This window comes from Pipistrellus kuhlii, unplaced genomic scaffold (assembly GCF_014108245.1).
Source record: "Pipistrellus kuhlii isolate mPipKuh1 unplaced genomic scaffold, mPipKuh1.p scaffold_m20_p_4, whole genome shotgun sequence".
NCBI lineage: Eukaryota > Metazoa > Chordata > Mammalia > Chiroptera > Vespertilionidae > Pipistrellus > Pipistrellus kuhlii.
This window is the reverse complement of record NW_023425540.1, coordinates 4,270,170-4,284,211: the sequence shown is the minus strand read 5'-3', so window position 1 is coordinate 4,284,211 and position 14,042 is coordinate 4,270,170. Positions and strand designations below refer to the sequence as shown.

Here is a 14,042-nt window from a genome sequence, read left to right as displayed (position 1 = left end):
GTTTCATAGGAGCTCAGCCATTGAGAATATATTATCACTCAAAAAAAAAAAATCTCAAGAATTGATTGATTTGCTAATTTATACAACTAAAAAGATACAATTGTACATCTATCCATACAGGAAAGAGTCTATTCTATGATAAAAGAATTATGAAAAGACTATAGGAGCATGACTGTACCAGCGAATGATAAAGCAGCCTTCTCCTTGGCTAGTGGGATGAACCTTGGACTTCACAGCACACGGAGCAAGAACCACAAAATGTCCACAGCAGGAAGGCCCTGGTGTGGAGCTTTGGGGGAATTTGGACTGCATCTGCCTCATCTAGATACTTCTCATAGGGATTGTTCATGTGTTGATTTTTTTGGACTATCTTGATCTGGTGCCTTCTATTTTTCAGAATCCTTTCAAAATGCATTTCTTCTCACTCTACATTTATTTTTGCTCAGAAACTTAAGATTTATTACAGAATATTCTCTGAGTTAAAGAAACCCCCCTCATAACCTGGTAGAAGTCATTTCTACACTTACAACAAAAACATACATGGCAAACACCATGTTTGCATTGGATGTTGAAGGATTCATTGCCAAATTGTAACCATCACGCTCTTTTGTTTTCATTTCCTGTCCTCTGTCAGTCTTGAGGGAGATCTCTCTTCATCACTTCCTTGTACGTGCTCGCTTCTTTGCAGAATCAATTTAATATCCTAAGAGGAGAGATTGAAAGAGAAGTTATAAACATTTACAAATTACAGGGTTAATGATCACCTAATAATGGCAAAGATTAAAGAGTATAGGTTTTTATTGTTTTCTTTTGATAAAATTGCTCTCTATTTAGTTTGAATCCTCTCCTGCTTTTTCTCATTTCATACTGGAATTGTCCCATTAGCTTAAAGCACGCTTATAAAAGCAATTACATGGAGTTTGGCACATAATGGGTAAGCTAAAAGATCATTTTTCTATTAATGAATGAAAAGCAGTATTCATTTTCTGTTAAAGGAAAATCCTAATTCTAAATTACTCACGTCTACAGACTTGTAGACTTTTAGAACAGCAGATTACTGAGGGGTGGGAATTGCCTCATGTCTTTATTTTTTATGTATTTATGTTTTTTTAATATCAGGAATAGTAGAATCTGTTTTTCACCCACTTAAAATGCCCAGCTTGCTTACATTTTAAATCACAGATATTTTTAAAATCCATTTGTAAATTATTACTATACTTGTGATTACAAAAATACCTTTATTGTTGAAAGTATTACATAGGTTCCCGCCCCCCACCTTTACCTCTTCTAGCCTGCCCACTCTCTACCCCACGCCTTCACCACCCTATTGTTAAAAATAAACTGAACACACTATCACAGAGTAGCAGGGATACAAACACTTGTGGAAAATATAGAATTATGTTTATGTGGTTTCTAGTTTGCTCCCTCCCCCTTCCCCTACACACAGAGATTTAGGGAAGCTTCTTTTCTTCAGAGCTAAGTTCCAAAGGTTTCCGTTTGACTGTGGCCACTTCAGTCACAAAGACATGGGTTAGTTTGGCCGAGTGACACACACACGCTACTTCTAAATGTCACTGCCAGGAATGGTAGTGAATCACTGTCTTGAGAAGCGCTTCTTTGAAAACACAGATCTTCTAGAGTCAAAGGCCAAAGGCCAGCGGACTGAGTGAAGAGGAACTGAGAGAAGAAGCAGTCCACCCGCCAAGGACTCTGAATGACTTTAACTAGTGCATATACTGACTGTTAATTCGGGGGCTTAGGGATGAGCTGACCTGTGGTTATCTGACACTCCGTAGCATGGGGAAAATTGAACACTTCAGATACTTAAACCAATCTGGGCTACAATTTATAGCTGAAATCACAGGCCATCATTTTCAGGAGCAGTTAATTGAGGAAAGCTTGAGAGAGCCTGGAAATGTTTGATGTGGGAGCTTTGAAAGCACGAGGCACAGAAGCAGCCATCATGTTTTGTTATGAAGGTAAAGGAGAAGGGGGAGCATATTTTAAAGTCAGGTGCCTTGAGGACCAAACAGCACCAGAGGCCCTTCCAGTCACACTTACAGTTATAGGAATTGGTCCTCCTGTGATTGGGACTTCACAGAAATTCTGATTTTAACACTAACAGATTTATTGTTGTATCCTGTTGAATGGAAGCTCTAATTTTAAGGCTCTATGTCCCATTTAGAGGTTAGTTAAAAGAAATTTACATATACTCAGCACGTGTTCATGATAAGAAATGACATCTGTTAGGTTTGTATAGAAAGTCGTGTGTTCGCTTGAATTTGTAAATATATTTGTCAGAGGAAATTAATGGACTCCACTAGCTAATAACCAAGGCACAATGCTCTCATTGGTCTTGCCACATTTCACCAAAGCATTTTCTTAATGATTTAGGAAGCTTACTTTTTGTATCAGATCTATGAAAGCAGAGGTAAAATAAGGGACTCTACTCAAACAACTATAAAATCCCACATAAAAATCTGAATTTTCCATGTAGATATTTTCCACACGCGTGTTCCTGGTCTTGAATCTTTGTCTCCAGGGCCTTGAACTAGGGACCACTTTCCTTCTCTCCAAGTGTGGACACTGAATTCAAGAGGGGAGGTGCCAGCTTATTAGTTCTCCCACACATAGCGTTTCCATAGCTGAGAAACATTTTCCGTGCAATTACCCACTGATAATAGCTAATAGCTAGCATTTACTGAGGGATTTATAGCTGCCAAGCACTTTTTTATATAGACTAGATGCCTGTTGCAGGAAGATTCCTGCAAGAATAGGGCTTCCTACGGCATCTCCACCACCCCGCCTGCTTCCCAGACTTCTCTACCACCCAGCTCGCTTGCTTCTCTGCAGCTTTGCTCCCTTCTGCAGCGCTTGGCTTCCTTCTACGCTGTCTTCAGTCTTTGCTCTGCGCCTGGGTATGCAAATTAACGCTAACTTGGTCGGATTAATTTGCATACTTGCTCCTGATTGGCTGGTAGGTGTGGCTTGTGGGCTTATTGGAGATGTAGTCAATTTGCATGTTTCTCCTTTATTAGATAGGATTAAGTAATTTAATCCATACAAGAACCTTGTGTGAATAATTAACCCTATTTTACAGATGGGAAACCAAGACATCATGAGGTCACTTGCCCTAGATCACACAATTGGTTGGTATGAACCCCACGCACGGATTGGTTTCAATCAGTGTGGTCCCGAGTCTGCTCTCCTAATCGCAAAGCCAGGCCAATCCCAGCAGGAGAAAAATAAAGCATATGAAAATAATTATGTGTACTTGGTTTCTAAATATGCACTTTTAAAATGTTGCTGCTCTCAAACACGAACTTTGTAAACTGAGCTGTTGCCCAACAGAGCTGTTAGGCAACAACCTTCCCCTTCCCACAGTTTATAAGAGCAAACATTGTAACCTGAAAAACCACACTCTAGCTTGTTCTACTTATCTTGAGAAATCTTCAAATAACACCACTGTGGTTAAAGTTCATTTCAAAATGCGATCTACTTAGTTGTACATGGATATCTGGAGCAAAAATGATGATAAGACCTATGCCTGAGTCTTCAGAGTCTTCTTTCTTTTCATTTCTATCTTCATTCCCTCCTTCCTTCTTTGCTTCTTTGCTTCTTTGCTTCTTTCCTTCCTTCCTTCCTTCCTTCTTTCCTTCCTTCCTTCCTTCCTTCCTTCCTTCCTTCCTTCCTTCTCTTCTCTTCTCTTCTCTCTCTTCTCTTCTCTCTCTCTCTCTCTCTCTCTCTCTCTCTCTCTGTCTCTCTCTCTCTCTCTCTCTCTTTTCTCCTTCCCTCCCTCCTGTTTCTCTCTTTTCTTCCTCCTTCTCTCCCTCTCTCCATCCCTCCTTCTCTCTGCCCCTCTCTTTCATTCCCTACCCTCCCTTCTTATTCTCTCTCTCTTTCTCTATCTTTCCTTTTCTGCTTAGTGAAAGTGAGAATAGAGCATGTTACTGGAAAGGAGACTTCCATCATTTTAGAATATCAGAATTAAGCCCTTTCAGGTGGCAGGCTCAACTCCCCTTGATTTGCAATCGTGAGTGAGTCCTGATGGTGGTGGCCCACTGACTCCTTAGATGCCTCAGTGGAGTGACCTTGAGGAGATGTGAAGGTCAAGGAGAGGAGAGGTGAGGGAACTGACTTAGCAAAAGCACCCTGGCAGTGAGGAAACAAAACTGAACAGACTGACGACTGGTTGACAGACAAACTCTCTTTCTGCTATTGGAGCGTCAGGCCACCTGGTGCTGGAAGCCAGGTCACTGGGGGCAGATTCCCTCAGCCAGGGGGGACTGGGGAAGGTGTGGAGGTAGTTTGGGTGTCAATATATTGAGGTGGAACACAGTGGGTAAGGCCCCAAATGTTAGATTGCTGCCACAAGGGAGACAGCCCTGTGCAAAGAGGAACCGAGCTGTCCAAGATTCCAGCAGGACTTCATTGGAAGAGGCTGCAAACTGATGAAACTCCCTCCAGATGAGGAAGGTACCATGTTAAAAAGAGCCTCCTGGTGGCCAGCTCCCCAGGAGTGAGGGCACCTCCCCAGAGGCTGGCTCTCTGAGGCAGCACTGTGGGCTGTGTTCTTTTTTCTGCAAAGTGAGGACTAGCTCTTCTCTGCAAGATAACCACCATGGTGGCCAGTCATTTGGCAAGATTAGGGGTGATCGCAAGTGGTCCTGACTTCGCAGTGAGTTTTTCTTTCATCCGGGATACCTGTGTTATCATTTTATGTTCCTACTTATTCTTGGCAATAGGAGATGAATCCAATTGTCCACAATGCCAAGGGGTTTTGAAAAACCTTTTTGCTGATTCAAAATAAAAGGGCCGCTCCCTGAAACGTGGACGAAACATGTGGTGAAATGCAGCCTAAAGTCATAGGCTTCTGAACCCACCGTACCCAGAAGGATGTCTAACAAGAGGGGAAAATGGGGACAGATCCCCATAGCTGATGACTGCCCCATACTGTGTGTGACACTTACTCATTCTTTCTCACTGCTCCTTTTTCTAGTTCTGGTGTGCTCTGTTCCCACTAATTCTAGGGGCGTACTGACCTATGTCCCCCTAAACTGAAGTGGGGAAGAAAGTGCCCTGTACTAATCTACACTAATAACAAAGAAAGATGCAAATTGACTGTACCTTCACAACACCCACCAGCCAATCAGGAGTGAGCATGCAAATTAATCCAACAAAAATGGCAGGTTAATTTGCATATGCAGGTGCCGATGACTGGGGGCTGGGCAGGACATAGGTGTTCTGCACGGTCCCAGCCACTCAGGGCCTCTGGGCAGCGTGGAAAGGTGGGGCTGGAGTGGTGCCAGAGCAGAAAGAGCTAGCTCCAGGGCAGGAGCAGAAAGGCAGTGCCAACAGCCAGGGAAAGAAAGGCCCATTCTTGCACAAATCTTCATACACTGGGCTTCTAGTGAAGGAATAAAATAGAAGACTCTGAAAGTGACACACAGCATGCTAGTTTCAGTGCAAACAGCAGATGTTTGTGGGATGTGTGAATAACTTAGAATAACTGTGTTTCCAAATATCTCAGACCTATTTAAAGAAAGTGACACAATTAATTCTTAAAAGGGCCCTATAAGATGTAGAGGCATAATGACATGCTGTGGTTAAGACAAAGAAACACACAGGGATGAGGAAATTAATGCCCTTTCACAACCCTGCTCAGAAGCCTATATGCACTCTCCATCGCATTTCAAATCAAATCCGAATTTCTCCGGGTGTCCTCTGGGACCTTTGCAATCTGGCCCCATCTTATGGCTCCGATCTTACTGCCCGATGGCATCACTAAGCCCTTCACCAACGCCTGTCAGCAGGCCAGGCTCCTGCTCCTGCTCCTTCCCTGCATTCCTCTCCACACCTTTGCCCAGGCCTCTCCTCTCACCTGGGAGGCTGCCCTCGCTCCACTCCACAGCAAAAGCCAGGTGGACACCCTTCCTCTCCCTCCACTTTCCAAAACCCTGGCCATCTTTAAGGACTCGCTGTCTAGCACACACATCCAAGAAGGCAACTATGTTTTGAATTCTTATAATTGTGCATTTGGGTGGTTCACCTTATATCATTCTCATGGGATTCCTGTGTGAAAAAATTCTCTTGCGAACAGAAGTGTATTGCTTGGGAGCAGCAGTGAGCTGGGTGCTCATGGGTCCTTACATGACCGGCATCAGCAGTGAGCACTGGGTGTTGACTAGTCATTACAACAGCCATCATTTCTGTAGTGCTTGCTGTGCGTCAGATACCATGGCAAGTGCTTCAGCTGCGTAATCTCATTGAATCCTCACTGCAACCCTTTAAGTAGAATGGCTGTTATCCTCACTGAACAGACCAGGAAGCCAGGACCAAGAGAGAGTTAAAGTCTGGTTCTAGGGAGTGGTGGACCCAGACTCAGTCCCAGGACTTTCTGATTCCAGAGCCTATGTTCCTGAATGCTATCATCATGCTTTACTGCTGGCTTGTTAGGGACCCACTTCCATGATTACTAACATAAGTAATATTTGTTTGAGAAAGCATCACCAATTTAGAGACAAAGATATTTAAGTCTGGATAGTCCCATTTCTGGGCGAAGGTAGTTATCACCGAGAAGTGAAGAGAAGTGCATCTTATCTCCCCTGTATTTGACCAAAGCTAACGTGCCTGTATCTTAAGCTCAGTGAAATATTTTCATCCAATAAACAACCAGCAGGAGCCAAATAGGAGAGCTTCACATGTGTGAGAGGTCGCAGCCACCTGCCACACCCTGAAAGGGGCCAGCCTCTGTCCTCCTCCCCTTGCTGTTGGCGAGCAGGGGCTGGCCACGGTGGGGGTACGTTCAGCGCGTGGAGTTGAGAGTTGCTTGGTTACTGAGTGAGTTCTGAGGTGCCGCAATTCCTTCTTTCTGCTGGATGGTCCAGTCTTTATGGGTTTCATCCACAGTTTCCCCATCCTGAACACTGTTTCCTGGATGGAACTGGCACCCAATCTTTCCCAGGCACGGTGACTGTGTGTATTACGTGGGCAATGTGTACCATGGCTATGTCAGCTCTTGGCTGGGGATCATGGTTTTACTTCTCTTTGGCAAGGGGGGATTTATTCTCCCTACTTTTCAGTCACAGGCTAGGGTCATTAGGTGGCGAGAATTACCCAGAACACAAATGCTGGCATCCATCTGGCTTTAACTATCATCTACCTCCAGCCTTCTGTTTTAGATCCAATGTAGTTCTATGGTCCTGATGAGGCAGTTCCACAGTACTGAGAGTACTACCACTCGTGTTTCTAGAAACATCCACAGTACTGAGAGTACTGCCCCTTGTGTTTTTAGTACCATCCACAGTACTGAGAGTACTACCCCTAATGCTTCTAGTACTATCCATAACACTGAGAGTACTATCCCTAGTATTGCTAGTATTATCTATAGTACTGAGAGCATTATCCCTTGTAGTTATAGTACTATCTATAGTGCTGAGAATATTATCCTTCATATTTCTAGTGTTAGACATAGCACTGAGAGTACTACCCCTAGTATCTCTAGTACTACCTGTAGTATTGAGATTTCTATCCCTAGTATTTCTAGTACCATCTAGTTTCTAGTATTTCTAGTATCATCCATTATACTGAGAATACTACCCCTAGTATATCTAGTACTGTCCATAGTACTGAGTACTACCCCTAGTATTTCTAGTACTATCTCTTAGCAATTCTAGTACTATCCACAGCACCCAGAGTTCTACCCTTAGTATTTCTAGTACTACCCATAGCACCGAGAGTGCTACCCCAGTAGTCTATTACACTGAGAGTATTATCCCTAGTATTTCTCATACTATCCCTAGCATAGAAGGGTACTATCTATAGTACTAAGAGACCCCTATACCAATAGCTATCTAACTGTGCCTGGCCTGCTGCCCTGGAGTATTGTAGGCTGGTCTCTCTGGTCAGATGCCATTCCCAGCTCAGCTTCTCCAGACCCTGTCTGGCTGAGTCCAGCTTCTTCCCCCTTCCTGCTAGTCCACATCTGAATGTCCCACTACTCTCCAACCTGAGCTCAGCCAAACGAGGATGCCTCTGAGTAGTACTCACAGGGATCTTATAGCCTGGATAGCTTGAAATCAGATCTTGAATAAAAGGATGCTTCAAAAGAACTGCGACTTCGATCGGCTCCAGATTCTTGGCACCCAGGTCCTCAAATACTTTTATGAAGTTCTTAAAAAAAAACCAAAAAACGTAATTCATTTTACAATTCTGCAAATGTTAAAAAGTGTTTTTTTGTTTTTTTTTTACTTAATAAAGAAATTCCATAAAATAGGCTTCAACTCGGGGCAATTTTTCTTATGCACAAGCTGCTTCCTTTGCCGTCTCACCAACCTCTAAGTAGGTGTTCTCTGCCTTCAGGTGGAAGGCAAATCTGTCGGCGTCCTGGGCTTTGTTTTGTCCTCGGAACACGTTGAGCAGCGTTTCCAAAGAAATCTTTTCAGTGTTGGGATTTTCAGGAATTTCTCGTTCCTTTTCCTCACTTTCCTCTCTGGAAACCCTTAATGCATCAAAGAAGTTCTCTGTTCCAGAATAGTCCCGAAGTAGACTCTCCTCAGTAAAGAAGTAGCTCTGCACAAATAAATGAAGAGAACATGGAGTCAGACTGAATTCTTCCCAGTAACAGAGGCATTGAAAAAGCACCAACTTTGTCACTTTTTTTTTTTTTTTTTTTTGCCATGGAATAGATAGTGCCTACCACAGACTACGTAGACAAAGTCAAGAAGAGAATATGCTGAAAATCACGTCCAAATCTTAGCCCAGGTCTGTTGGCAATTAAATCTAACTGAGAGGAGAGATGAAAGGAGGGAGGGAGGGAAGGAGGGAGAGAGAGAGAGAGAGAGAGAGAGAGAGAGAGAGAGAGAGAGAGAGAGAGAGAGAGACATAATTTTCTATCAGATGAAGATTTTGGAATTAAGCACATCTATTTATCCATCCACCCATCCATCCATCCATCCTCTTCTTCATTTTGAACAGCTGAAATGCTCCAGGGCAGAAATGTGAGACTTGCCTTTCTCCACCTAGGAAGCCTGGACATCATCACAGCGGCTGCCCATCACTCATTCCCTAGCAGAGTGAAAGGATCTTAGAGATGTGGAACCGCCTGCTGAGCGAGGGAAGAATGAGTGAATGCCTATTCAGATGCAGCAAAGGTGTGTGTGGACACATTCCACAGAGCCTGTGGGTGAGCCAATGACCAGCCAGGTGAGAGGAGCAGGCGATACCACATAGAGAGAGAAGGAAGCTGGTCTCTGCGCACTGTCTCCATGCAGAGGGACCAGCGTGCCCAAGGCCTGACACAATCGGCAGGGATAAATCATTTTTTGATTTTAGCTAAAGGGTAACAGTTTAACCCTTAACTTATTAGTGTCCGAGGATGCTTTTAACATTTTTGCTATTTCTGCTATCTAAGGGTTGGGACAGAATGGAATTAGTGGTTCAGAGGGAAAGGAGAGGAGAGAGAGGCTGAGATTGGGACCAGAGTATCTAGGACCTGCAGGGTATGTACAATAGAAAGGACCTTCTTCAACTCACATCTTGGAAAAACCACGGTTTGGTTTTTAATGGAGGTGCGTGATCAAAGCCAGGAGGCGGGAGAGGAGAAGAGCTGGTGCGTCTGAATGAGCAGTTACTAGTGGCATCAAAATTCTGTGTGAGTCACATGGTCATCAGCTTGTGGCCCTAGCAAATGCTATGTCACACCTGGCAAATGCCCAGAGGCAGCCTGGAGGCCTCCCAGCAGATGCTGTCTCTGCAATGGTGCCAGACCACTCATTTCTATATGCAATCAGCTCATTCCTGCATCTCAGGGTGGAGCAGGTCACTAACAGGACCAATATGGGCAAAGCATCACAGAGCCAAATGGAATTAAAATGTGTGAGTTTCCAACCTCAGGGCCTCCCAGGCTCTGCCAAGATGCTTTAACAAGACTTGCAAACTCTGGGAGATTCAAGCTGACTGGTTACTCAATTCCAACATCATAACCCCACACCGCCTGGGTCAGAATGAACCATTTTCCTACCTGTCAACTTACTTCAGTTTCACTGGGACGAGGGCATACTCATTCATGCTCTGCTCTTGCATGTCTTTTAAATTACCCAGGAAAAAGGGGTTTAAACAGGAGGTCTGGGCCACATTAACGAGAACAGCCTGCGTCTCAGAAGCAGAGTGAGAAAAGCTGACATATCCGGGAGGTTTCTCGTTGTTTATGTGGAAAGCGAAAGCAGAGCTCTGATTCAGTGCTTTGGGAGTGGCCATGAATCTGCTGGAGGTGTGATTTCTGAGGAGGCTCATGATGGCTTCCTGGGATGAGATTGCCAGGTAACTAGAACAGTGTTGGAAAGGGCGTAGGGACAGAGCCGCATCATGGGATGCAGGATGGCAGGACAGGGGTGAGCAAGAAGGAGGGAGGGGGTGGGTCCTCCATGTCAAACCTCCTTGGGTTCACTCCAGCCAGGAACTGGCCAGCCCACGTGGTGTGGAACACGGGCATTCCATCCCTGGCTCCTCCCGGGTCACTCCGCTGTTCCCTGGTTGTGGGTCAGTTGAGGTGCTGCGTCCTTGGGTTTTCAGAGAGCTCTTGAGAGAAGCCCCCCAGCGGAGTACTTCCTGGGTGGGGCAGTAGCTGACTCTGAATGGGTGATTCAGGGATAGAAGGGATTCTGCCCTGCTAGCTGGCTTGGCTGCTACCCAACAGCTCTAGCATGGGCATCATTTCTCCAGGTCTCTGGCTCCTTGCAGCCTCACGGATCCTGTTATTGTCTCTACCTGGAATAGCTGCTCTCCTCTGCTTTATCTTGGAGACCGGGTTCTATTCCTTCACCTCTCTCTTCTTCCCTTCTTTCTTGCCATGTGTACAAACAGTTGAATACTTGCTATGTGGCAGCTACTTTGGGTTAACATGTCCCCAAATCAAGGTGGAAATAACTTAGCAAAAGGATTCCATGGATAAGCAACCGCCTTCCTGAATAACAAGCTCTCCTTCTTGCCTCTTTTGCCCCCCCAACAACTGCTCCCTGCAGTCTGGTCTCAACACCGCAGCCCGGGAGGGCCACACATTGCCAGTCAGATGGCCACACTCCAATGACTTCTGGTCCCATCTCTTGGTAGGACCTGCCAAGCCCTCTGAGCTCTCTCCCCCACTTTCCTTTCCAACCACTCTCCCAGCTCACTCCTCTCCAACTACAACGGCTGACTCTCTGCTGCTTGGAATACACCAGGCGTGACCCCACTTTAGGGTTTTCACATTTACTGCTGCCTTCACTTGAAATGCTGTTCTCTCAGAGATCAGCCAGGCTCCCCACCTTCTCCGGGCCTCTGTTTATATTCTCTCCACAGAGAGACCACCGAGGAAGAACAGAAGAAACATTCCATCATGAGAGTCCTCATGATGCATCCTCAAAAGACCAGGGCAAGCCTCAAAAGCCATGTCAATGGATACGTAGTAAGGAGATGAATTAGTACCCTGGCCTGGGGCATTTTCACCTGATGCCAATGCCTTAGAAATCTAAGGGGAATGAGGGGTTTTGTTTGATGTTAAGCTTCTCTGTCCCTGGATGCAGGTGACACAAAGCGCCTGGGTTTTCGGGCGGCTGCGCCTTGACCTGAAACACTACCAACGTCACACACGTGGGCTGTGTCTAAAGTCTAGATGGGTTTTACATAGAATTTCCATAAAGCATTCAAAATAAATTGGGCAGACCCAGTTCTTTCTCATTTATCAGAATTAACACTTCATGCAAAAGAAAGGCTGTCCTATACAGAGAAAACTTTGATTCTGCCAAGAAACTTTGAGCAAATGTTGACTTACAAAAGCATTTTTTTTTTTTTTTTGGACAGTGGGGTCCAACTGAATAAGGCTGAATGAAGACCTAGTATGTGCAACTTGGTTGTGTTAGTTACCCAGGAAAATATGGAAAGGATAAGAACACAGTCTTTGTTAGACGTGCAGGACCTGCTGGCACCCCCTCCAGACCCCAGGGCTGGTCCATTTCTGGAACTCAATTACCTGGTCTACAGGAAGAGGAACCAGTTCGAATGGCTGGTAGATGTGCGTCCCAATGGCCACACTGAGGGCCCTGTATACCCCTTCCTCAGGGTTTGGGTGGCAGGCAAAGTAAAGCAGCATCTGTGTGTAGTCAAGCAGCGGTGGCTCTGTCTCAGGGTCGGCGAAGAGCCTGAAGAAGAACTGTGCACACAAAGATGTCAGCCAAACATCAATGGCACGCACTCTGGCTGTTAGCCGGTGGACAGGGCACGTGGACGCCCTCTCCCCAGCAGCTGTGGAAACGGTCACTTTCTGAGGACACAATCAGTAAAACTAACGTATCATGAGTGATAGTAAATGAAGAATATGCTAAGTAACATTTAAAGACCCATAAAAAGTAGGGCTTGGAATTCTAATGGTAAAGGAAACTGTATGGCATTAATATATTTAGGGGGAAATGTGCTAATCTAGATGGTGGGGACCAATGGCATTAACATATTTAGGGGGGAAAATGTGCTAATCAAGATGGTGGGGACCACACATCAAGTAGGAAAAGGGAACCCACGAACAAGGATCCCTCGGTCTGGGCTCAGCACCACCCTGACAAACTGGGCCCCAAGTCCTGAGCATGAAGCTTCCGGTACACCCCTCTCTGCCCTTCTCTGTGTGGGGTGGAGAAAGTGGGGGCCAACTATGCCCAAGGCCACTGGGACTGTCGCCATTAAAACCTTTAGACAGGCCCACCTTGCTCTGACCTCATACTTAGTAATCCTCTGACAGTAACGGGACTCCTGGCTCCCCTCCAGGGAGAGAGTGCGCTCCCCACTGAGGGGCATTGTTTGCTAAGTCTCCCTCTCATGCTGAGGCCCGAGGAGGCGGCCAGCTCTTGTGCATTTGGCAGCATGAGGAGCTGGTACGGGAATCTAACCCCCTCTGGGGACCTGCAAAGCTGACGCTATGGCCTGGGACCCACAGGCCACACCTAAGACCCATTGGACCTGTTTGGGGAAGTGCCTGGCTCTTCTCACACACGTGCAAACAGTGACCTGGAGAATCTGTTGGAAATACAGAAGCTTTAAGAAATGACCTCCGCCCCCCAGGGTCCCGTTGTAAAACACACGAAAAACCCAAACAGAAAGCTGCCCCTGAAAGTGCCGCCCGTCTCAGGCTCCTGGTAATTCCCGGGCCCTCTCTCCTTCCAGAGGTGCTCAAATATGGCATTCAATGAAGGAAATTGCTCATTTGAGGTTATAATTGGAGTCATGTTCAATTTTGCTCGGCAATTTCGGACTCACGGTTGGCTGGAAATGGAATAATCGATCTACACAGTTTGCTGTGGTGTTTGCATCTACCCCCCAACACTTCTCCCCTAGCTTATTGAATTTGGCATATTTTCATATTTTCAACATTTACAATGTAATCAGAGTCGTGTTAGATTTTAAGGTATGGCTGTCCTCAGGAATAGAAGGTAACAGCATTACTCTATTATTATCATCAGTGTATTACCACTATCATTATAGTACTAGAATCAATAGTTACTCTTGATATTTTTTAGGTAATAATGAAAATCCAATGGGCCATGACCAATACCACATGCAAACTGTTGGTATGTTGTACCATGTTAGTCAAAATCAGAAAGAAATTAATGAAGACATATACAGGTAAAATGGCCGTTTCCATCCTAAGCTTTTTGAATTGGAAGAGCACTTAGAGACAAATGTGGTGACTAACATCTTAGCTTATCTGACAGGTGAGAGGAGAGGAGCCAGAGAGGTGGTGGGACTGGTCCAAGATCACCTAGAGGGTCAACAGCGGGATTCTATCGAGGGGGGGGGCCTGCCTCCTCCCCAGACTCCTCCGTGCTGCCACTTAGTGACTTAGTGAGTGTGAGTCTGTCCCTGGCGGATGGAGCAGCGGAATGGCAGGGTGGCAGTGGTGTCTAAAAGAAACTACACAAGTGGAGGAAAAGACAAAGAAATTGATCAGTGTCAAAATACTCAATTAAAAAAAGTCCTCACTCAAGGATGTGGTTTAAAAAATATATATATATATATAT

General features: G+C 45.3%; 1 protein-coding gene across 1 annotated transcript in view; it reads right to left on the bottom strand.

The window, feature by feature from the left end:
- Positions 1 to 441: 441 nt before the first annotated feature.
- The window catches only part of SPEF2 (sperm flagellar 2), a 122,672-nt gene continuing 109,071 nt past the window's right edge, over positions 442 to 14,042 (bottom strand). The window contains exons 34-37 of the mRNA XM_045571538.1: positions 12,008 to 12,187; positions 8,335 to 8,571; positions 8,050 to 8,172; positions 442 to 703 (exon numbers count right to left, since the gene is read on the bottom strand). Coding sequence (XP_045427494.1) covers positions 614 to 703; positions 8,050 to 8,172; positions 8,335 to 8,571; positions 12,008 to 12,187 — 630 coding nt within the window. The 3' untranslated portion in view covers positions 442 to 613. The remainder of the gene's footprint in view (positions 704 to 8,049; positions 8,173 to 8,334; positions 8,572 to 12,007; positions 12,188 to 14,042) is intronic.